This window comes from Oryx dammah, unplaced genomic scaffold (genome assembly GCF_014754425.2).
Source record: "Oryx dammah isolate SB20612 unplaced genomic scaffold, SCBI_Odam_1.1 HiC_scaffold_4, whole genome shotgun sequence".
NCBI classification, from domain to species: Eukaryota; Metazoa; Chordata; class Mammalia; order Artiodactyla; family Bovidae; genus Oryx; species Oryx dammah.
This window is the reverse complement of record NW_024070188.1, coordinates 10,739,037-10,762,177: the sequence shown is the minus strand read 5'-3', so window position 1 is coordinate 10,762,177 and position 23,141 is coordinate 10,739,037. Positions and strand designations below refer to the sequence as shown.

Here is a 23,141-nt window from a genome sequence, read left to right as displayed (position 1 = left end):
GGATTTTCCAGGCAAGAATACTGGAGTGGGCTGCCATTTCCTTCTCCAGGGGATCTTCCCAACCTTGGGATCGAACCTGGGTCTCCTGCATTGCAGACAGACGCTTTACCATCTGAGCCACTAGGGAAGCCCAGAAAGCCTTGCTAATTCTCTTAATTCTTGGTAGGTGACCCTACTTTGTTTTGGAATCCGGAATTTCCTCTGTTACAGTGCTTACCAGACTGCATTATATTCTCCTACTTACTGTATCTACCATAAGACTACAAACTCTGTGAGGTCAGAGATGTGTCAACCGCACCTGGAACAAATCCTCATCCCTAGTAGGTGCTCCCCTGAGGGAGGGCATGACAGCTCATTCCAGTATTCCTGCTGGAGAATCCCATGGACAGAGGAGCCTGGAGGGCTACAGTCCATGGGGTCATAAAGAGTTGGACATGACTAAGCACAAGCATTAGTAGGTGATCAGTGTATTATTTGGTAAATGAATAAATAAAGGAAGAAAGGAAGGATAAGGTTTCTTTTTGAGAATAAGGGGATATAAGTTTAAATGAGATCACATTACAGAGGACCTGCTTTAAAATAGGATAAGCATATTTTTTTATTTTCTTACTGTGTAAACTGGTTTCAGTCGGGCAGTATACGAAAGCAGGGAGACTAACCAATAGATTGTAGTACTATGGCAGTGATATGGTCCAAAGAACCTGGACTTGAACTGAGGCACTTAGACTAGAAAGCATAACAATTACTATGAAAAGTGTATCAGAAGAAGGTATAATGGAGCTTGGCCACTAGAGTATAAGGTAGAAGGCATAACAGAAATTGATTTTAATATTTTAATATTGGTGGAAATAGGAAAAATTTGGATCCATTTTGTAAGGAGTTTCTCGAAGTTTAATATTTTTATATTAAATTAGAATTGTTAGACAAAAGATTTCATTGATTTTGGAGGCAAGATGTAATTCTGAAATGTTTTTGAGTAAAATACACTAAATATAAATTTTAGTTATAAATGCAGTTTCAGAATTTGTTGATATTTCAAATCCTGCTGTTTTTTTGAGAAGTAGATGACAACCAAAGAAAATAATTCTATTTTGTTGATGATACATTTTTTTGTACTTAATGTTATAAAGCTGTTAATTTTTGATACTATATATAATTCTGATACTATAAATAACAGTAAGAATTGTTGACAACATATTAAAATATTATCATATATGCATTTATTCCTCATTATAAAAAAGTTCACAATATAACATTTTTCCATGCCTTTATTACTATCATTTTGGCAACATGGAGTTTCTTTAAAGGATTAGTGGCAGAAATTATCAATTTAGAAGTTATTCATTTGAAGATGATTACTGAATCCCCATGCATGGGTGAACTTAATAAGGAAATGATTATAGGAGGAAAGAAATATTTACAGTTTACAGTGTCAAAGAGAATAATTAAGTGTCAGGAAATATAACAGAAGGAATAATAAGAAAAATGAAAGATATTATCTAAATGTTAGGAAATAATACAGAAACAAAGTAGTAGGAATTGGAACCATATTACAGTAGGTTAACAAAGGAGTAAACACATTTTCTTAATTCTTACTGACAAGGAAAAACTACACTTGAATGATTCTTACCAAAGAGAATTGCAGTCAACTTCAAATGGCTTATCCTAGCATTCAAGACTATATATAATCTGAAATTCAGTGGCCATTATTGATCTTAAGTTCCTCAGACTATTGTCCTTAAGCACAAACTCTGAGACGTCTGTGGTTTTATTTCCCATCTCAGTCTTTCTCATTGGAATCCTACCTAAGGGCTTAGTTTAAACCTCAACGTAATTCATGTTGTCTTCCCTAAATACCGTAGTGATCTTTGTGTACCACTGATGTTGCTTTTAATTTGAACCCTCTTTAAACTACTTGGATCTTTTGTCTTCGCAATGAGACTGTAAGCATTTTAAGGACAAGATCCACATTTCCTGTTGGCTGCTCCAGTTGCTCAGTTACATTATTGAAAAAGAGTAATTTGTCTTTAAGGTACCCATCAGAGCTAAAATGCTCCTGGTCTTAAATGCTGCATAATTCGACATACATAATTGTTCACTGTTGTTCAGTCGCCAAGTTGTGTCTGACTCTTTGCTTCCCTATGCACTTCAGCACGCCAGGCTCCCCGTGCTCCCCGTGCTTCACTCTCTCCTCAAACTCATGTCCATTGAGTTGGTGATGCCATCCAACCATCTTATCCTCTGTTGCCCCCTTCTCCACCTGCTCGCGATCTTTCCCAGTATCAAGGTCTTTTTGAATGAATGAGCCAGCTCTTTGTATCCATTAATAAATCCTAAGAAAATTTATTAAGTCAAAATATGCTTGGTCAACCTAGTTAAACAGTGACTTCTTGATAGTTTGTAATCAAAGAAAGACTAATGTTTTCACCGACATCTGGCCATACACTTTTTAATACAAAAATAACCTAGTATACTGAATGCATACAAATGCATTATGTTAAAATATTATGATAAAATTATAACTCCCTTATTTTTTCAGTACAGTCCCTTTTTTCTAAAGAAAGCACTTCCTTGATGTTGACATTGGTGCTCTGTAGAAGCCAGTATAAAAAGTAGTTAAAACCATTGGCCCTGTAGTTCAGCCCCTACTCTACTAATAATTAGCAGCATGAACTCAACCATGGCCCTAAATCCCTCTGAGCTCAGTTTCTTCATATGTAAAATGGATAATAACTGCCTTCCCCATTGAGTTGCCGAGAGAGTTAAATGAGATAATTCCCATGAAGTGTGGAGAGCTATGTCTGGCACTTAGTAAGTACTGTCAACTGTAAGAAGGGTTTTGTCTAATTTAACAATGCCACAAGAGAAAGTGCTCTCCAGTTTTTACATATTAATTTTATGGGTGGTATTTCTGTTAACTTCCAAAACTATATACCCACTGTTTTATGTGATATTTTGATCATGAAATAGTAGGTTCTTTTCATAGTCATGTAGAATCTAGTTGGCTAACACCCTTGTGTTCCACTGCTTATAATTTCATAGAGAAAAGGCTGGCTCAATCTGGAAGAAAATATCCCTTCTATGGCTTTCTTTCATTATATGATGCAAGACGCTTGTATTACAAAATGAATTCAGGATGCCTCTCTCTAAATCTTTAGGACTCAAATCAGAGTTAACTATCAGGTAGAGAAAATTCATGAAATGAAAACTGATAGGTGGTATTCTCCAAGGAACGATTCTAAAATACTCTTTTGTAAATGATAAGGTCTCTTGTGTACTCCTTTACTACCTATGCCTATTCCCAAATTTCACTTAGAAAACATTATAAATTTATAGCCTGACCACATTGTGTCCTAAACACTGAAGGCAAATCATACTGTGGGGATTTCATTTTAACCACAGAGAAGTTGGAAACAGCCCCAAACCATGGGCCCAAGTAAGTAGTAGGTCCGGGAATAGAACTGAGAAGGCTCTGATTCCTCCTCACATCCTGTAACCACAAGGCTCTGGGGCTCTGGAACATAATAATAAAGCATCTGATGCTGCTGGACCACAGTACATAACACAGCAGGAGCGAAGCATAGGAGCACACTGTCTGAAAACATGCAGCCTTGACTTTGTGAGGAAGGGCTGCTTAGGAACCAGGAAAGGAACCAAGGGAAGGAGCCATGACAAGCACCAGACGATGCTTGACTGATATTGATGTTTGGGGTGATCAGTTGCTGCCACAAAGTTTGCTTCTCTGCTAAGGGTTTTTTTTTTTTTTTTTTTTAATGGTAATGATTTGTAACCATGGAGATGCTTTTACCCATTCTTAACATTTTAGTAATTTTTAATCAGGATAGCTAAACAGTTTCCTAGAATGGCATTATATAGCATTATGGTATCAGAATTTGGTACTTTGAAACTTTTTAAAAAATAATTTTATCTGTTTTTGCTTGTGCTGGGTCTTCTTTGCTCTGCGGCTTTTCTCTAGCTGTAGCAAGTGGGGCCGACTGTCTAGCTGCAGTGCCCAGGCTTCTGGTTGAGGAGGCTTCTCTTGGTGCAGTGGGGCACAGCCTCTAGCGCCTGTGGGCCTCAGTAGTTGCAGCTCCCAGGATCTAGAGGACATGCTCAGTCATCGTGGTGCATGGGTTTAGCTGCTCCATGGCACGTGGGATCCTCCCGGATCAGAGATGGAACTTGTGTCTCCTGCACTGGCAGGTGGATTCTTGACCAGTGAGCCACCAGGGAAGCCCTGAGACTGTCTTGGAATTATAGGCCTAATATTAACAAGAAGTGAAAAATGAGGGACCCTGCCTCAAGGCTGCATTATTGTTTATTGGCTTTTCCTCTCGTGTCTCTGCATCCCCTCCCTTCCCTGATTAGCAGCTGTTTCTTATGTGTCCTTAGGAACTCAGGGAAGTTCATGGAAGTTGAAGGCTATTCTTCACAATCAAGAAACAGGAGACAGGAAGACTTCTGTTCCTAGGAATCCCACGGAATCCTCCTTGGTTTCACTTGGGGGACAGTCAGTGCAAAGCTGAAGTAACTTTCTGCAGCATACAGAGGTGAAAGTAGGAAGGATGAACTTGAAAGAAAGAAAGGAGAACAGATTGTGTACTGGAGAAGGAGTTGGTGGAAGACTGGGAAGACAGGACTAGGGGCAGAGTGGAGAGTATTGGAAATTTTCTTAATAAGAGTCTGGCTGTAGAACTTTTAGACCATTAACTTCTTATTAATTCATATCCTATTAGTCTTTTTTGCTCATATGGGAATTTTCTAATACTGCTTAGTTGGGCTGAAATATTACTACTTTTAATGACCTAAAGGACTACTGTAGAAAGTCTTCTGATCAAATAACTAATATTTCAAAAATGACTTTGATAGACAAAAGAATAAGGAACAGAGTTTTAAAATGCTGATGGAAAAAATAGTTTTGTAGGAATTTATTTTCCTAGGTAACTATAGAAAATAAGTAGTTTCAAAGGAGGGGCAAATAAATATGAAGAAAAATTATAAGAGTAATTGTGACTTACATAATTTAATGTGATTTAAATTCCTGTTTGTATTTGGGAATTTATCCAAAAGAGAAAAATGTGTTTACATCTTATAAGACTGAGTGAGTTCTTTGAAAAATCTTGGTTTGACTAGACTAACCTTTTTACTTCTTTTAACAGAAACTATTGATACTGAAAATTTCTATAGCTTACTTAGTGCCAATTCTTAAAAAAAAAATGAATTTGATTTAGTTTCTTGTTAAATAGTAGAGAAATTCTAAAATGAGTCATGTCTATTTAAATAATAGAAAGATTATGCTTTTTTTGAACTAGTATGAAAAATGCTAAACTCTAAAACTTCTGGAATTTGGGCAAATAAAGGGAAAACCTACTCTGATGCAGTATCCTTGCCTGGAAAAGTCCATGTCCAGAGGAGTCTGGTGGGCTACAGTCCTTGAGGTCACAAGGAGTCAAACTCGACTAAGCACAATCGCATGGCTGAGCACTACTCTGATGCAACATTCAGAACAACTGATATTCCTAGTATTCAGCAGTGGAGATTACTGAGCAATCAGTTATTCTTATTGTATGAAGTAAATTTTTGCTTACGTTTCATATTCACTTGATCTTTTCTCTACTGAAGTAGTACTATCGGATAGAGTTTTAAGTCTCTTAAGAACTTTTAATCTAGTTAATGAGACGTCTACACACTAGCAGTTTTAGACTCGATGTAATTGATATAGAAAATATTTGCCAATTCAAGAGTAATGGTGATTTGCAATAGCAGTGCCTTAATAAAGACATAGGGGGAACTCAGTGCTCTGTGGTGGCGTAAATGGGAAGGAAATCCAAAAAAGAGGGCATGTGTTAATATATATACATACAGCTGATTCACTTTGCTACACAGCAGAAACTAAGACAACGTGAAGCAATCCTACTCCAATAAAACTGAAAGGAAAAAGTAAAGATGTGGGAAGGAGGACATGGCATGTTTGAGAGTGGAGGAAGGTGGTGCGGTGGGGACGGGACTTACCCTGGAATACAGGGAGAGATAAAGCAATTTAAAAGATAATATTGGATGATAGGCCCTTGAGTTTAAGGAATTTGGGTGTCATCATCAAAGCAGTCCACTCTGAATTTTGAGCACAGAAGTAGCTGGAGGAAGTTGCTATTTATAAAAATTTGGCAGCTCTGTATCACATGCTTGAGAGAAGCAGAGAGATCAATAGACTTTTTGCAGCCCTAGCAGGAGCAAGACTAATTTCTTTGGCTACAGTAATATTTAAATAGTAAAAATGATGTGTGCTAAATTGCTTCAGTCGAGTCTGACTCTATACAACTCTGTGGACTATAGCCCTCCAGTCACCTCTGCCCTGGGATTCTTTAGGCAAGAATACTGGAGTGGATTGCAGCCCTCCCTCCAGGGGATAGAACCAGCATCTCTCATGTCTCCTGCATTGGCAGGTGGGTTCTTTACCACTAGCACCACCTGGGAAGCCCCAGAAATGATAGGAAATAGTAATTAAATGAATACAGTGTGTTAAAAATAAAAAGATAGTAAGACAGTAGCTTTAATCTTTGGGTCTCTAAGACAGGGAAATGCATCTTTTCATTAAAAAAAATTGTTGCGGTTGGGAGTCAGGAGACTACTTGGCTTTGGAAATGTTCCATGAAGATGATTGAGTTTCAGTAAGTGATCTGGGTTAGAAATACAGAATAGATGATTTACAAGAAGGTGTTTGTTTAAATCTTGAGGAGACAGACTTGACCATGACGAGGTAGGACCACAACAAACACTGAAGAACCAGACCTAAAGAGGATGCTGTGAAAGTGCTGCACTCAATATGCCAGCACATTTGGAAAACTCAGCAGTGGCCACAGGACTGGAAAAGGTCAGGTTTCATTCCAGTTCCAAAGAAAGGCCATGCCAAAGAATGCTCAAACTACCGCACAATTGCACTCATCTCACACGCTAGGAAAGTAATGCTCAAAATTCTCCAAGCCAGGCTTCAGCAATGTTGAACCATGTTCTTCCAGATGTTCAAGCTGGTTTTAGAAAAGGCAGAGGAACCAGAGATCAAATTGCCAACATCCACTGGATCATGGAAAAATCAAGAGAGTTCCAGAAAACATCTATTTCTGCTTTATTGACTATGCCAAAGCCTTTGACTCTGTGGATCACAAGAAACTGTGGAAGATTCTGAAAGAGATGGGAATACCAGACCACCTGACCTACCTCCTGAGAAATCTGTATGCCGGTCAGGAAGCAACAGTGAGAACTGGACATGGAACAACAGACTGGTTCTGAATAGGAAAAGGAGTGCGTCAAGGCTGTATACTGTCACCCTGCTTATTTAACTTCTATGCAGACTCCGTCATGAGAAACGCTGGACTGGAAGAAACACAAGCTGGAATCAAGATTGCCAGGAGAAATATCAATAACCTTAGATATGCAGATGACACCACCCTTATGGCAGAAAGTGAAGAGGAACTAAAAAGCCTCTTGATGAAAGTGAAAGAGGAGAGTGAAAAAGTTGGCTTAAAGGTCAACATTCAGAAAACTAAGATCATGGCATCTGGTCCCATGACTTCATGGGAAATAGATGAGGAAACAGTGGAAACAGTGTCAGACTTTATTTTTTGGGGGCTGTAAAATCACTGCAGATGGTGATTGTAGCCATGAAATTAAAAGATGCTTACTCCTTGGAAGAAAAGGTATGACCAACCTAGATAGTATATTCAAAAGCAGAGACATTAACTTTGCTGACTAAGGTCCGTCTAGTCAAGGCTATGGTTTTTCCTGTGGTCATGTATGGATGTGAGAGTTGGACTGTGAAGAAGTCTGAGCGCCAAAGAATTGATGCTTTTGAACTGTGGTGTTGGAGAAGACTCTTGAGAGTCCCTTGGACTGCAAGGAGATCCAACCAGTCCATTCTGAAGGAGATCAGCCCTGGGATTTCTTTGGAAGGAATGATGCTAAAGCTGAAACCCCAGTACTTTGGCCACCTCATGCAAAGAGTTGACTCATTGGAAAAGACTCTGATGCTGGGAGGGATTGCGGGCAGGAGGAGAAGGGGACGACCCAGGATGAGAAGGCTGGATGGCATCATGGACTCGATGGATGTGAGTCTTGAGTGAACTCCGGGAGTTGGTGATGGACAGGGAGGCCTGGCGTGCTGCGATTCATGGGGTCGCAAAGAGTCGGACACGACTGAGCGACTGAACTGAACTGAACTGCAGTGAAACATAGCCACTATTCAGTCTTTGCACTAGTTTATTTTTCTGATTAAATTTTATAAAACTTTTCTGTTGTATGTCTCCTTAGTTTTAGAACTTGGCATTATTCAAAGATACATACTTAAAGGTATATGTAATGACCTACAGTGTAATAGAAAAGAATTAATCATAAACTTAAAGCTTACTTTAAACATCAGACTCTTCCATATTGTCAGGCAGAGCTGAATGCAAATCTCCCCTCCTCAGCTTACCAGGAATCAAGGCTTTCCTTACCTATAAGACTGTACCTTGAGCTTAAATGAAAAGGTATTTGTAAGTTACATTCATCCAACAAATATTTGCTGAGTACTTAATAGATTCTTTGGGAATATAATGACTTTAATTTTGAATTTTTCAATTTGAGGTTTGTTCAAGTGAAATTATCCAGCTGATCATGAGATTTATAAGTTTCAAGTTCACAGGATTAGACTAGAAACATGCATTTGGGAGTCACTGTACGTAGTGATTAAAACTATGAGTAGGATCATATCTGTTCAGGACACACACACACACATACACACGCACACCATGCTGTAGACCAAGGATAGAGTCATGGGCAACACCAGTGTTTGCATAAGGATTCCCTAAGGGAGAAAGAAGAAATAATCAGTGGTTTGGGGGAAGGCAGAGAAAGGCATGGTATCACAGAAGCCCAGGGAACAGAGTTTCAAGAAAAAAGAAAGAGAATTAGCGGAAGTGCAGCAAAGAGCTCTAGTCAGTTAAGGTTTGAAAACAGTGTTCCTTGGATTTTTATTTCAGAAGTACTCTAATTTTAGAGCACACAATTTTAGTAGAGTTGTGAGGGCAGAAGGTAAATGACAGAGGATGGAGAACAATGTAAAACTATAAACTATTATTTCATGTACATTAAAAGGAAAGGATAGGAAAAACTTGGGGTCAAGACTTCTCATTTCTGCCTCTAATGAGAAGCTCAAAATCAGCTGTCGATAAAGAGGAAGGAACTTGTCCAGAAGAACGTTGTTGTTGTTCAGTTGACAAGTTGTGTCCGACTGTTTGTGACCCCATGGACTGCAACATGCCAGGCTTCCCTGACCCTTACTATTTTCTGGAGTTTGCACAAGTTCATGTCCACTGAATTGGTGATACCATTCAACCATCTCATCCTCTGTCGCCCTCTTCTCCTTTTGCCGTCAATCTTTCCCAGCATCAGGATCTTTTCCAGTAAGTCAGCTATTCTATCAGGTGGCCAAAGTATTGGTGCTTCAGCATCAGTCCCTCCAATGAATATTCCTTTAGGATTGACTGATTTGATCTCCTTACAGTCCAAGGGACTCTCAAGAGCCTTCTCCAGCACCACAGTTCGAAAGCCTCAGTTCTGCAACATTCTGCCTTGTTTATGGTTCAGCTCTCACAACTGTACATGACTATTGGAAAAACCAAAGCCTTGGCTATATAGACTTTGGTGGCAAAGTGATGTCTTTGCTTTTTAACATACTGTCTATGTTTGTCATAGCTTTCCTGCCGAGAAGCAATCGTCTTCTAATTTCATGGCTGCAGTCACCATCCGTAGTGATATTAGAACCCAAGAAGAGGAAGTCTGTCACTGCTTCCACCTTTTCCCCTTCTATTTGCCATGAAATAATGGGACTAGATGCCATGATCCTAGTTTTTTAAATATTGAGTTTTAGGCCAGCTTTTTCACTCTTCTCCTTCACCTTCATCAAGAGGTTCTTTGGTTTCTCTTCAGTTTTTGCCATTAGACTGGTATCACCTGCCTGTCGGAGGTCCAGAAGAAGGCATTGTAATAGATAGGAGAAACGGGACTAATTAAGAAAGAAGGGATGAAAATGTGGGCACTGGTGGTGAGTTACCTTGAGCAGGAAGAGGAATACCTTGTTGACTGATGCCTGAAGGGTAGTGCTGAAGATAGAGATGTGGGGTGCAATAGCGGGAGAATAGTGGATGGAGGTAATGTATTATGCCCTCATTATGCCAGGACGTAGGAGAAAGTAAAGAGATCAGGATCTTAAAGGACTGGCAAAGATGAGGAATAGTCTTTGGGTACAGTGGAAGTGGAAGCTGACCAAGGACAAATAAAAGGACTCACACAAATAGAATGGCAGTGAGAGTCTAGCCGAGATTGGAGACCAAGTATCTCTAAATCACCTAGCAAGGAGGTTCCTGCCTATAAGGCTTTCCCTAGCATTTCTGAGATACATGCAGTATCAATGGTGTTAATTTCCCTTGCCTTGGATGGCTAGGTTATGGATGGTCATAAAAATAAAGGTTCAAACAGGTTAATTTCAGAAATAAAAACCTCTATACTTCAAAACTCAAAGGTTTTTAACTGTAACTATAGAACAAACACCAGAATCCTAGGCTAGAATTTTTATGGTTTCCAACATAAATTCTAACTTTGTCTTTCCTATACCCTTGCATGTACCAAATATGACATTTTAGCTAAATAAGGCTTCTTGCTGTATTTTTAAAGATTTTTTTGTTTCCTAAATTTCACTTCAGTTACTTTGTTTCTGCTATTTACTCAGCTTGTGGAACCCTACATCTCTTTTGAAATAATGAGGTGATTAAAACTCAATTTGTTACCTGGTTTGTAAGCCCAATAAAGAATGTTGCCTGTCTTCTCAGCATCTGTTTTACCACTTTTATGTTACTTTTCATGTACTTCCATATATTTCAGAATATCTTAGTTTCTGCTAACTTTTAAATTTCTTAACTGCAAGTACCATATTTTTGTCATCTTTGTAGCTTGTCACAGTGCCAGTGAAATGTTTTTTCTGTAGTAAGCATGTAGTAAATATTTACTGAACTTACACTGTATTTCACATTTGTACCAAGTAGCAAGATGGGACCTTTAAAAGAAAATAATGTTTTGCTTTTTCTATAGGCTAGTGAGCTGAACTGAACTGATAGGCTAGTTTTAAAGGTTTATTTTTAAATGTTATTTCATTAACTTCTTCTAATGTGACTGTTTTGTCCCACAGGTATGGCATGAACTGCCTTATTCAGTTTGAAGATTTTGCCAATATAAATGCATTTCGGCTCCTGAGAAAGTATCAAAACCAGTATTGCACATTCAATGATGATATCCAAGGTAATCAGATTTTCACTACATATGGATCAAAAACAATGTGCCTTGATATTAGTTCATAATTTTCTAAGGATTCAAATTCAATAAAAAATGTGCACTAGATGCCTGTGCAATGCCAGAAATTTTTTTTTGATGATTTCACACATTGTTTCTCATTGAATTCTACATATTTGAGAAAATTTCTCTGACTTTAGAAATTACTGTATTGTGCATGAGCTGGAGAAAGAGTGCCCTAGAATCTGATAAAATCCCCAGTGCTTATGGCTGAACAAAGAATGAAATGTATGAAAATATATTATTCCTTCTGTAAAATGAAGAGTGTGTACACTTCCCTCTTCAACCTTCATCTCAATCAGCCACAGTTTCTAAGCGTCACCACAAAAGAAGCTGCCTTTGTATACAGTGTGTACCAGATTCTGCTGTTTGTCTTTGATTGATTGTATATACTTGGCTGGTACCTGCTTTTGTCTGAGTTGTTTTATTTTTCTCTAAGCTTTGTTTTGCTCCTTTCTCTAGATCCACCTCCCCCAAACTACTTCCCCAAATCCAAAACTTCCCAGTGAGAATCTTACTCTTCCTGTTTCATGAAGGGCAGGTAGAATAAAAGCACAGGCAGAGAGTCAGAGGAGAAAGACCCGATGAGTTCTGACAACTTAAAAGAACACACATAGACTTCCATTTCACTAATCACAATGAACATTTTTCCGTGTTGACCTTACTTGGATTCTCAGCAGCTTTTAACATTGCGGACCCCACTCTATTCCTTGAAATATTCTCTTCTGTTAACTTCCATGTCACAGACTCCTGCTGACTTTCTTCCTACCTTTTTGAATTTTTGGCTCCCCCCTGCCCAGTTTCATCTTTTACTAACTAGCTGTTAAATGACAGAACACTTCAGCATTCAGTCCAGGCCCTTTTCTCTTTGTTCTGTGTTATATGTTGGGTATATACTCCAGGGTCACCCATTTCATTAGCAGATTTATATCTCTAGCCCAGACTTCTTTGAATTCTAGGTCCATATACCCATTGGGTTATTTTAAACTTCCTCTAGGGATATCTCAAAGTTATCTCATACTCAGCCTCCCCACCATCAAACTCTTATTTCCCCACCAAACTTGACCTTCTCTGTGTGTTCTTTGTCTGCATGAATTCCTGATGTCTCTCTCTTCTTCACCTCTCTCTGCCAAATATATAGCCCATCACTCATCCTCCTGATTTTTAGCATTAAGTTGGATAGAGAAGGAAGTGAAGAGGCAAGGATGGGTAGATAGGGCAAAAGGGTCTAGATTCCCTATCTTTAATAAAGTTAAAGACTAGGTATAATGGGGATAATTGAATAAAGAACTGAAAAGGTGGAAGGTTACAGACCATGTTGAGTGAGTTATTCTAATGTAGGTCTTCCAAGAAGAATTAGTTCTGAGTGATGGTAAGAACCGAGATACAACTTATGATGGGAGGAAGACAGCCAAAGATGAATGTCTTTGAAAATGATGGGATCCAAGAAAAGTTTAAATGTAAAAGGAGGATAATATTTCTCTCATAGAGTTTTAATTTTGGACAAAACAGTTATTTGTGAAAATACCCTATCAACTGAAATACACTGTATAAATATAATTTTTAAAATTTGCTATGCTTAAAGTTCTTCAGTATAACGTAGCTATGTAAATATAATGTCTCTTTACATTTTGAACCACACTAATGTAATTGGTCTAATCTCTCTTTTCCTAACATCCTTCGTGATGCCAATTACATAATTTATCATCATTTTTATGACAAAGATGCTTATGTTATTTCAGCTTTCTTCTTTTTGTATTCATTTTTTGAGTGTTTTATTTATGAGAAGTGAATGTGTGGAGAATTTCAGAGAGGAAATGATGGCAGTCTAATTTTAATGTGCTACTGCTCGAATTTGAAAATGCCCTGTATAGTGATAGAATGCCTTTGATGCTGTGAACAAAGGCTTTGTAGACCAGTGTTTCTAAGTCACTTACCTGTTTGTTTCATTGTTGCCTCTAAAGTAGCCACCAGTTAAACTGTTAAACAAACCTATCCTGTCCTTTCTTTAATATTCTCTATCTTTCGATGTTGGGGTCTCACAGAAATGTCTGTGTAGAAGTTAAAAGCCAGGATTGCATAATTTGAATCATTTTGCAGAATTAATAGGTATCAGAGTTCGGGTTAAGGAAAAGAACGTGAAATCCCAGTCATCAAACGAAATGAGCAATTAAGAATTAGGTTCAGCATTTCTGTCAACTGTCGTCAAGAATTTGGGAGTCAAGCCTTGGGCTGCCTCAGAATTAAAAGTCAGGAGCGCAGGAAATAAGAGACAGATGCCAAGCCAAGACCAAGAGCACTACATGTGGAGTTGCCCTGAGAATTCACTGCAGAATATTCCCCACAGCAGGTCGCCACTGTGGAGGCATTAAATGACTAGTTTTTCACCCCAGCTAATCAGTCTTCAAATATAATCTGCACACACATAGTCTACATTATCTCTGTATAGGTGTTTTCGTGTCCTGCGGCCTTAGCCAACAGAAAGTTAGCTTTGAGAAAACGGGACTAATCTCTGACTAGAGAAAACTTTTGGCAAGTTACTGAGGTTCCGACTAGCCATGACCAAACTATTGTGTGCTTTCTTCTTCATACCGAAATGATGTCCTTAGTGACGCATCTTCCCCGTATGTTTCTATTTTACCTTTTTAACCTTATGTTTTTACCGTTTTGCCCACAAATGTAATACTTTCCTCACTGTGGGCATAGAAATTGCATTCTAGTGCCAATGAAAATAGTTATGTAACTATTACAGCCTTACCATGTAAATAAATGCTTTTAACTATACCCTTGGGGGGACTTTTTTTCTTAACAGATGTGTTATTGAAATGTATTAGCTTTTTATGAAAAGTATTTTTTAAAAATACTTAAATTCTAGTATATTAATGATCTAAGATAATGTTAAATGATAAAGGTTTTGGTTCAACTGTTATTTAGACCTTCATCCATTCTAGTTGTAAATTATTGCCAACTAGAAAAAATGTACAAATAAATCTATTAAGGAACGGATATTTAATAATATAATCTGGAAACCATCAAATTTCAGCAAATTCAGATCAAAAGACTGAAGTTTCATCCTCTGGTCATTTAAAATCATCTACAAAAACGAGATTTTTCTTCCCATAATACCCTCTCTGGAATGGCTATGTTCTGACTTGACATTTCTAAATATTTTGCATAGACATTTTTGCCATGATAAACTAGTTTGATTACTAGTGATGACTAGTGATAAACTAGTTAGTTAGGATTTTTTTAAAATAAGGTAATCTTGTACCAAATACTTTGATCATTGTAAAGATCAAAGGTAGATGTGGTAGAACATTTTGCAAAAGGAGGAGTACCATTGGCCTGAAAACATGTTTTAAAGTTTAACCACACTAGGTTTTAAAAAGCATATTAGATGGCAAATGAGATACTCATTTTCTCTGTCAAGGTGGCAAAGATTTTTCTTGTAATCCCAACTGTTAATGATGCTTTAAAAAATGAACACTCTTGTACATCGATGGTGAGAATATAAATTGGTACGACTCTTGAGGAGTCAATATGAGTCAAAAACCTCAGTCATAGGCAGATCTTTGAGCCAAGATTTCTATTTTTAGAAATTTATCCTCAGTAAATGAAGGTGTGTGAAACAAATGCACAAAGATTTTTAGTTTCTATATTTGTTTATTTTAAAAATTGAGATATGGTTGACATATAATATTGTATTAGTTTTAGATATACAACATAATGGTGTGACATGTGTATTTATTGGTAAATGATTACTGTAATAAGTTAACTTAACATCTATCACCACATATAGTTACAAATTCTTTCTTTCTTGTGATCAGAACTTTTAAGATCTATTCTTGTGCCAACTTTCGATGTACAATAGAATGTTATTAACTTGGTCATTATGAGGTGTTACATCCCCAGAACGTATTTGGAAGTTTGTGCCTTTTTGACTTCCTTCATACTTTTTTGCACAGCCCCCACCAATCTGTTCTCATATCTATGAGTTTGGTTTTTGTTTTAGATTCCACACATAAATGAGATCATACAGTGTTAGTCTTTCTCTGTTTGACTTATTCAGTATAATGCCCTCAAGGTGTATCCTTATTGACACAGATGATAAGAGTTTCTTTCTTTTCTTTTAGTGGTTCAGTAATATTCATATATGTATCTACTTCAAATTTTCTTTATCAGTTCATTTGTCAGTGGACACTTGGGTTGTTTCCATGTTTTGGCAATTGTAAATAATGCTGCCATGAACATATGTGAGCCACCCAGGTGGCACTAGGGGTAAAGAACTTGCCTACCAATGCAGGAGACATAAGAGACCTGGGCTCAATCCCCGGGTTGGGAAGATCCCCTGGAGGAGGGCATGGCAACCCACTCCAGGATTTTTTGCCTGGACATCCCATGGACAGAGGAGCCTGGTAGGCTACAGTCCATAGGGTCACGAAGAGTCAGACACGACTGAAGTGACTTAGCACAAACATAGGAGGGCATATATTTTTTCAAGACAGTGATTTCATTTCCTGTAGCTAAATACTCAGGAGTGGAATTACTGGGTCATATGGTAGTAATTCTAGTTTTAATTTTTTGAGGAACCTCCATACTGTTTTCCATAGTGACTGCAACAGTTTTCATTCCCACCAACAGTACACCAGCATTCTCTTTTCCCCACATCCCTGCCAACACTTGTTATTTTTTTCTATTTTTAAATACCAGAAATTAAGTTTATTCAGGTATAGAAGAGGAATTGCAATTTGGGAAACACATGCTGTAGCAAACTACAGGCCAGGTCCCTTGTCTATTTGATAACAGCCGTTCAATCAGGTATGATGTGATAGCTTATTTTGGTTTTGACTGGCATTTCCCTGATGGTTAGTGATGTTGAGCACTATTTCACGTACCTATTGGCCATTTGTATGTCTGCTTTGGAAAAATGTCTATTTAGGTAAAGATATTGGTTGCACTGTTGTATTTATGGTGAAAATCATAAACCTTTTAAATATCAAAAAATACAGATTTGGTTAAATAATCATCACATGTTCATACTATGCAATATTTTAACTATGCAAAATAATATTTTAAAATATATTATTGATGTGGTAAGATACAAAATATTTTGTGATAAAAAGTATATTAAAATAATAAGCATGGCATGAAATATTTTTTATAAATTAAAATTTTCTTGAATTTCCATATATCAGATATAGAAAAAATTTGTGAGACTGTACATCAGAATGTTGAAAATTATCATACCTAGACAATGAGATTATAGGTGACTTATTTATTATTAAGGTTAGCCAAAAAGTTCACTTGGATTTTTCTGTAAGATATTATGGAAAAACCTGAGCAAACATTTTGGTAACCCAATATTATTTATTATCTGTGCCAGTATCAACTTTCTGCCAGTATTATTTGAGTTAAGTAGGAAAAGAGGAAACATCCATTGATCTTCTTTTCCATATGGCGCCCCTGTGCTCTTTTCCCTGGTAGCTTGCAGTAATGACTGATGTCTTACAGTCTGGGCACGCTCTAGAGATTACACGTCTAGTTGCTTTCTAAACTTCCGGTATGTTGGGGGAGCCATTAGGAGAGGAAAATAGATCTGGGTTCAAGCTACTTCTTAACAAATTTTGGGGCAGCTTCCTGTGTGTAGTCTTTCTTTTTCTCCCCACTTCCAGAAGTACTCGGTGCCTCCTACACCCAGGCCTTTTGAGAGTTTTGCTGTGTCAGTCTGCTATTAGCAGCCCTCATGACTGGCCAAGAATTCACCTTTCTCTACTAATTCAGTTACCATTTGCCCTTTGGGCTTCCGGCTGCTGAAATTGTCTCTGTGTCCTCTTTAGCTAGCCTCTGATTTTTAAACGTCTCTTTTCTGTTATTTTCATAGAGCTGGTTGATGGGAAGGGAAGTTAAAGTATGTGTTCAGTCCCTGATTTTGCACTGTGAGCCCTGCCTCCCTGTCTCTGCACTTGCTTTTCCTGCATAGTGTATCCTCCTGCCCAGGGTCCTGTACCTCTCACAGTCATCCTTCACTTCTGTGCTCAGGCGGTAGGTACACTAAACCGATGTCCCTGCCTGTAAAGTCGTAGCCGACTCTCTGAGACCCCATGGACTGTAGCCTACCAGGCTCCTCTGTCCATGGGATTTCCCAGGCAAGAGTACTGGAGTGGGTTGCCATTTCCTTCTCCAGGGGCTCTTTCCCAGCCAGGGATCGAACCCAGGTCTCTAGCATTGCAGGCAGACGCTTTACTGTCTGAGCCAGGGAAGCCCACTAAACATCCCTGCTTAAAGTAATTTACTCCTCCTCCTCCACCTTCTAGTTCTCATACTTCACCTGATCTATGTATTTAGTAAAGCATATGAGCGTTATAATTATTTGATTACACCTAATCCTTCTCTGGACTTCCCCGGTGGCTCAATGGTAAAGAATCCACCTGCCAATGCAGGAGACGTGGGTTTGATCCCTGGGTTGGGAAGACCCCCTGGAGAGGGAAGTGGCAACCCACTCCAGTAACCTTGCCTGGGAAATCCTATGGACAGAGGAACCTGGCAGGCTACAGTCTATGCGGTCACAAAAAGAGTCAGATATAACTTAGCGACTAAGTGAAAACAACAACAAAGTCTTCTCTACTAGTTTTTTATAGTAATTCTAATCAAATTAACAAACAAGTTGCATGAATAGAAGTAATTCTTCCTTTCATAAAAGGTAAGACTGATGTTTAATAACCACAGCAGAAGGACAGCATAACTGGTGACTTCTTTTCACGTTAAAGTTGAATACAGATATGAATAGAAGTTTTTATACTTTTAAAGTTGACTCTCTTTAGTATCTTGCTAACAATGTTAATATTATGTACTCTTTAAAAGTGATAGTACAAAAGATAAACTTTAACCTGTCTGATTTACTAAAAGTTTATTTTTCAAGCTCAAAGCAAAAATTATTTTGAACAATTTATTGTGGAGACTCACATTTTTATATAACAAGAGCTTACCACATTTACTCCCTTGATTGCAGTGAAGTTTAAGTCAAAATAGCGCTAGGAGGTAGGACCAGATTATGTATAAGAATCATGTTAAAGTTCATCTTTTGGTAGTACTAAAAATATCTTTCTAGTTTTGTTAATTTTGTAAAGAGAAGCTTAGATGTTTCATTATGTCCTCAGGAAATATTATAGATATACTTGCAAATATAAGGCTCTGATATCCAGTATAGATAGAGACTTATTTTGCCTTATTTGGGGTAATGTAGTTGAACTTAAAACACTTGATCTTTACTACAGAATGATGTAGCATGACCATATAAAAATAAGTCACACATTCTAGCTAGTATCTTTTGGAATATTTTATTCTATCTATCCTCAAATGCCCAGTTCTATTTAAAAATCAAAGCAAGACTACAAATACATTGATTGCTGATGTTACATCAACTTCGAGTGTTCAGTTGGTTAAAACTTGGGGTGGTGGCAGAATTTGTAGGACCCCCTAAAGTTTTATAATGTCAGAGATGGAAGGGAGCTTAGAGTCCCTCAAATTCAAACTTCTGGCCAATGTAGAGACAGCATGCAATGCTGTTTGTGAGTAAGTGTTCATCTAGTGACTGGAGAGTTATACCTCTTTTGTTAAAATTCTCTTTTCACCTGTTTAACAACTCTAGTGAATCTTTAAAAAAAAAAATTGTGCCACGTGGCATGCGGGGATCTTAGTTCCCCATCAGGGATAGGACCTGCACCCCCTGCAGTGGAAGCAGAGTCCTAACCGCTGGATCCAGCCCACCAGGGAAGCCCCAAATCTGCCTTGATGTGTGAGACAAAGATCATTCTTAATCCTGCCATGGTGTCTTTCCCACATAGATCAGTATTCCTTTTACTCAGGCTTTCGTTCTAAATAATATATAGAAGAGCGGCTTTTATGTAATGTGTGACTCTCACAATTCATAATTTGTTGCATGGTAGTGCAAAATTGCAAGCCTTTAATTTTTGTGTTCCTAAATAAAAAACATGCAAAAGACACACAGGTCTTCAGTAATTATCACTTATGGTGATCTTGTTTGTAACTACCAAATTCTGTAAGAAAGAAACAACCAAAAGATTGAAAAGAACGTATCTACTGATGGTGAAATGTTGAGTGCATCTTTGGTAGCTGGAATACATAACACTTCATCATTGTGTCATTCATCAAATCTATTCTAATCTGATTGTCACTGTTGTTGTTTTTAGCCAAATGAGGGAGTTTAAAGTTTCACTGGGCTTTACTACCCTTCTGAGTGATCTAGGAATCATAGGTAGAGTGTTACTTTAGAGGAGTAAATTGTAGATACAGCTGGGAAGTACTGCAGAGTTTTATTTCAGATGTGAACCATAAAGAAATTGAGCCATGTAATTATGTTCAAAGCAAAAGAAACGCTCTGTGATCTGTGAAAGTTTAAATGGCAAAGTAATAAAATTAGAGCTGGTAAAGTTTCTACTACCATGAGGCATGATGAGGAAAGGTCAGTTTTTATCCTAAATAAATTTTGTGTTAATTTTGTCTAGTATCTTTGAGATTCACCAATGATTTATCATAAATAGGAGGCTGATCAAAGACTGCGCTGACCTCAGATTTTCATTGCTATTAAGTGTTAGTTTTTCCAGTTGAAAATCAAAACATGTAAATTTTCTAATGGCATCTAGTTCTTTTTATCTCATACATTGAATGATTTTATAGCTAAGGAAACTGATGGACACAATGATTTTTCTAAATTCATTCAACTAGTAAACAGGTTGAGCTGGAAATCTACCAGAGAATCCAAACCCCATGTTCTTTTTAATTAATTAATGTATTTATTTTTAAGTTGAAGTATAGTTGATTTATAGCATTGTGTTAAGTGCTGCTATACAGCAAAGTGATTCAGTTCTATGTATATTGATGTGTATATATTCTCTTTTTAAATGTTCTTTTTCATAATAGCTTATCATAGGATATTGAATTTAGTTCTCTGTGCTGTACAGTGGGACGTTGTTTACCCATTCTGTATATAAAGATGACATCTGCTAACCCTAACCTCCCACTCCACCCCTCCCCTGACTTTCTGTCCTTTGGCAGCCACCAGGCTGTTCTCTGTGTCTGTGCGTCCATTGCTGTTTCATTGATAGGTTCATTTGCGTCATATTTTAGATTCCACATATAAGTGATGTCATACGGTGTTTGTCTTTCTCTTTCTGACTTACTTCACTTAGTATGATAATCTCTGGTTGCATCCATGCTGCTGCAGGTGGCGTTATCTTGTTCTTTTTAATGTCTGAGTAGAAATGGCAACCCACTCCAGTATTCTTGCCTGAAGAATCCCAGGGACGGAGGAGCCTGGTGGGCTGCCGTCTATGGGGTCACACAGAGTCGGACACGACTGAAGCGACTTAGCAGCAGCAGCAGCAGCATTCTATTATACATGCATGCGTGTGCATGCGTGCACACACACACACCATATCTTCTGTATCCATTCATTTGTTGATGAACATTTAGGTTGCTTCCATGTTTTGGCTGTTGTCAGTAGTGATGCTAGGAGCATAGAGGTGCATGTATCTTTTTGAATTATAGTTTTGTCTGGATATATGCCCAGGAGTGGGATCACTGAATCATATGGTAATTTTGTTTTTAGTTTTCTGTTTTCTACAGTGGCAATGCCAACTTAACTTTCCTACCAACAGTGTAGGGGGATTCCCTTTTTTCCACATCCTCTCCAGCATTTCAAACCCCAGGTTCTTAGTCATCACATCACCAAATTCAGTCATAGAACCTTTTTTGGAAAGTTTTCAACTGTAGTAAGTTGCTGTCTTAAAAGACTGATGTCAGTAGCTTGAGGATTTCACATCAGAAGCAAGCATGGGTTCAGACAACTGCAGGTTCCCTTTCTGAGTCAGTTAACCTGTTGTGTGATAATTTCAAGAAGTGAATATCGATTTGAGGCTTGGGATTCAGGGCACTGCAGCGCCCATGTGAGGATCACTCAGGCTGTCTCTTACTTGTTGCAGGAACAGCATCTGTTGCAGTTGCCGGCATCCTTGCCGCCCTTCGAATAACCAAGAACAAGCTGTCTGATCAAACATTTCTATTCCAAGGAGCTGGAGAGGTACCTGCCTTATGGAGTGCTTATGTTCTCCTAAACTAGTGAATTAGCATTCATTCTAGTAACTCATGAATTTTAAGTCTGAAGTAGTTCATGAAATTTTTAGTTTATTGAAATTACAGGTTTTATTGAAAGATTCTTTAAGTTTTGAGGCTTATTAATTTTTCACAGGAGACTTTAGAGGCATAGAGGTATTTTTTGCAGCTATCAATTTGTAAAATTGTCAGATGTTTCCATGGGGTTTTGTTAGGCATATTTAAGGTACCATGCATGAACAAAAAGTGTTTCCAATGTATGATTAATTATGTGTAGAAACCTTTAAGCTATTACAGCCAGTGCTAACTTTTAGTATCCTCCAGTGTCACATACCAAAATTTTCCTAATTTGACTCACAATTCAGTATGCACATATATAACTATATACAGGATTTTTTAGAAGAAATATTTTCAATCGGAGATTCATCATGCAGTATAACAATTCACATGTGAAAGAACTAAAACATTTTAAATTGTTGGAAGGAGATGGCAGCAATACAAAATAATGCTATGTCCATTTAAGAAGCCTTAGATTTTATAATTTAATATGACTATGAATAAATGTATTCCATTGGTAGAAACTATGTATACTATGTTGGGATTGATTTTACTTGTTCTTAAAGCAAAATATGTGAAGCTAAAATTTGCATGCCAAGTTATAAATGTGAACATATTCAGAGTGTAAATCTCAAATTTATTTTCACATCAAAATGAAAGCCAAGGTTAAATTACAGCTCATTAAGGTTTGAGGTTTTTTTTTTTAATTTTCGTGTATTGTTACATGCTGTACTTAATTTTAGTAAACTTCTTTAAATTTCCGAAGGGTTTTTGTTGAATGCCACAGGCTAGTTCTTGATACTCAGCAGGAAAGAGGTAGTCATGGTTGGATGATCCAAAACTGGTCCTTCTTTGTCCCTGAAAAGGCTTTGGAAATGTCACAGATCATCACCAAATTTATCATAAACCAAAGGAGCTGATTCCTCTAATCTCCTAAGAAGTCTCACAGTACTTTCTTTGTCCACATTAAGAGAGTAAATAAATGCTTGAGAACACACATCTTGTGTTCTGTTTTATTGCCTAATTGGTGAAGTTCCCATCCAGATCACCCAGCTTCCTTCTTCAAATTCAATTAGCAGAACAATAAGCAATACAGTCCAATAAGCCAGGGTGAGCAGTTCATTATTTTAAATTCAGTATTTTCTTATCAGAGGAAATGTTAATTGTATGAACAGAGTTCAAGATACGGAAAACCAAGGATATCACTGGTTTATCTGTGGCTAAATATCAAGCCACATGATAGTGATTCTGCTGTAATAAGAGTAAATAATTGTCATTTAGCGTAGTAAACTCTAGGCATTGGTGAAGGACAGGGAGGCCTGGCATGCTGCAGTCCATGGGGTCACAAAGAGATGGACACTACTGAGCGACTGAACTGAAGTGAACTGAAATGTGACAAAAATACTTTGCTCTCCAAGGTTAAATTACAGCTCATTAAGGTCTGGATTCTTTTTTATTTCTGTGAGTTTTTCCATGCGGTACTTAACTTTAGTAAACTTTTAAGTTGAAGTTTAAAGGAGCTCTGAATGAATATAGCTCTTTGGATTGGTGGACAGAGCCATTTTGTACTTGCC

The 23,141-nt window shown here is 37.7% G+C and overlaps 1 protein-coding gene across 1 annotated transcript in view; it reads left to right on the top strand.

Moving 5' to 3' along the window:
* ME1 (malic enzyme 1) overlaps window positions 1–23,141 on the top strand; it is a 209,496-nt gene that overhangs the window by 156,717 nt on the left and 29,638 nt on the right. The window contains exons 7-8 of the mRNA XM_040238953.1: window positions 11,219–11,328; window positions 21,381–21,478. Of these exons, the coding sequence (XP_040094887.1) occupies window positions 11,219–11,328; window positions 21,381–21,478 (208 nt within the window). The remainder of the gene's footprint in view (window positions 1–11,218; window positions 11,329–21,380; window positions 21,479–23,141) is intronic.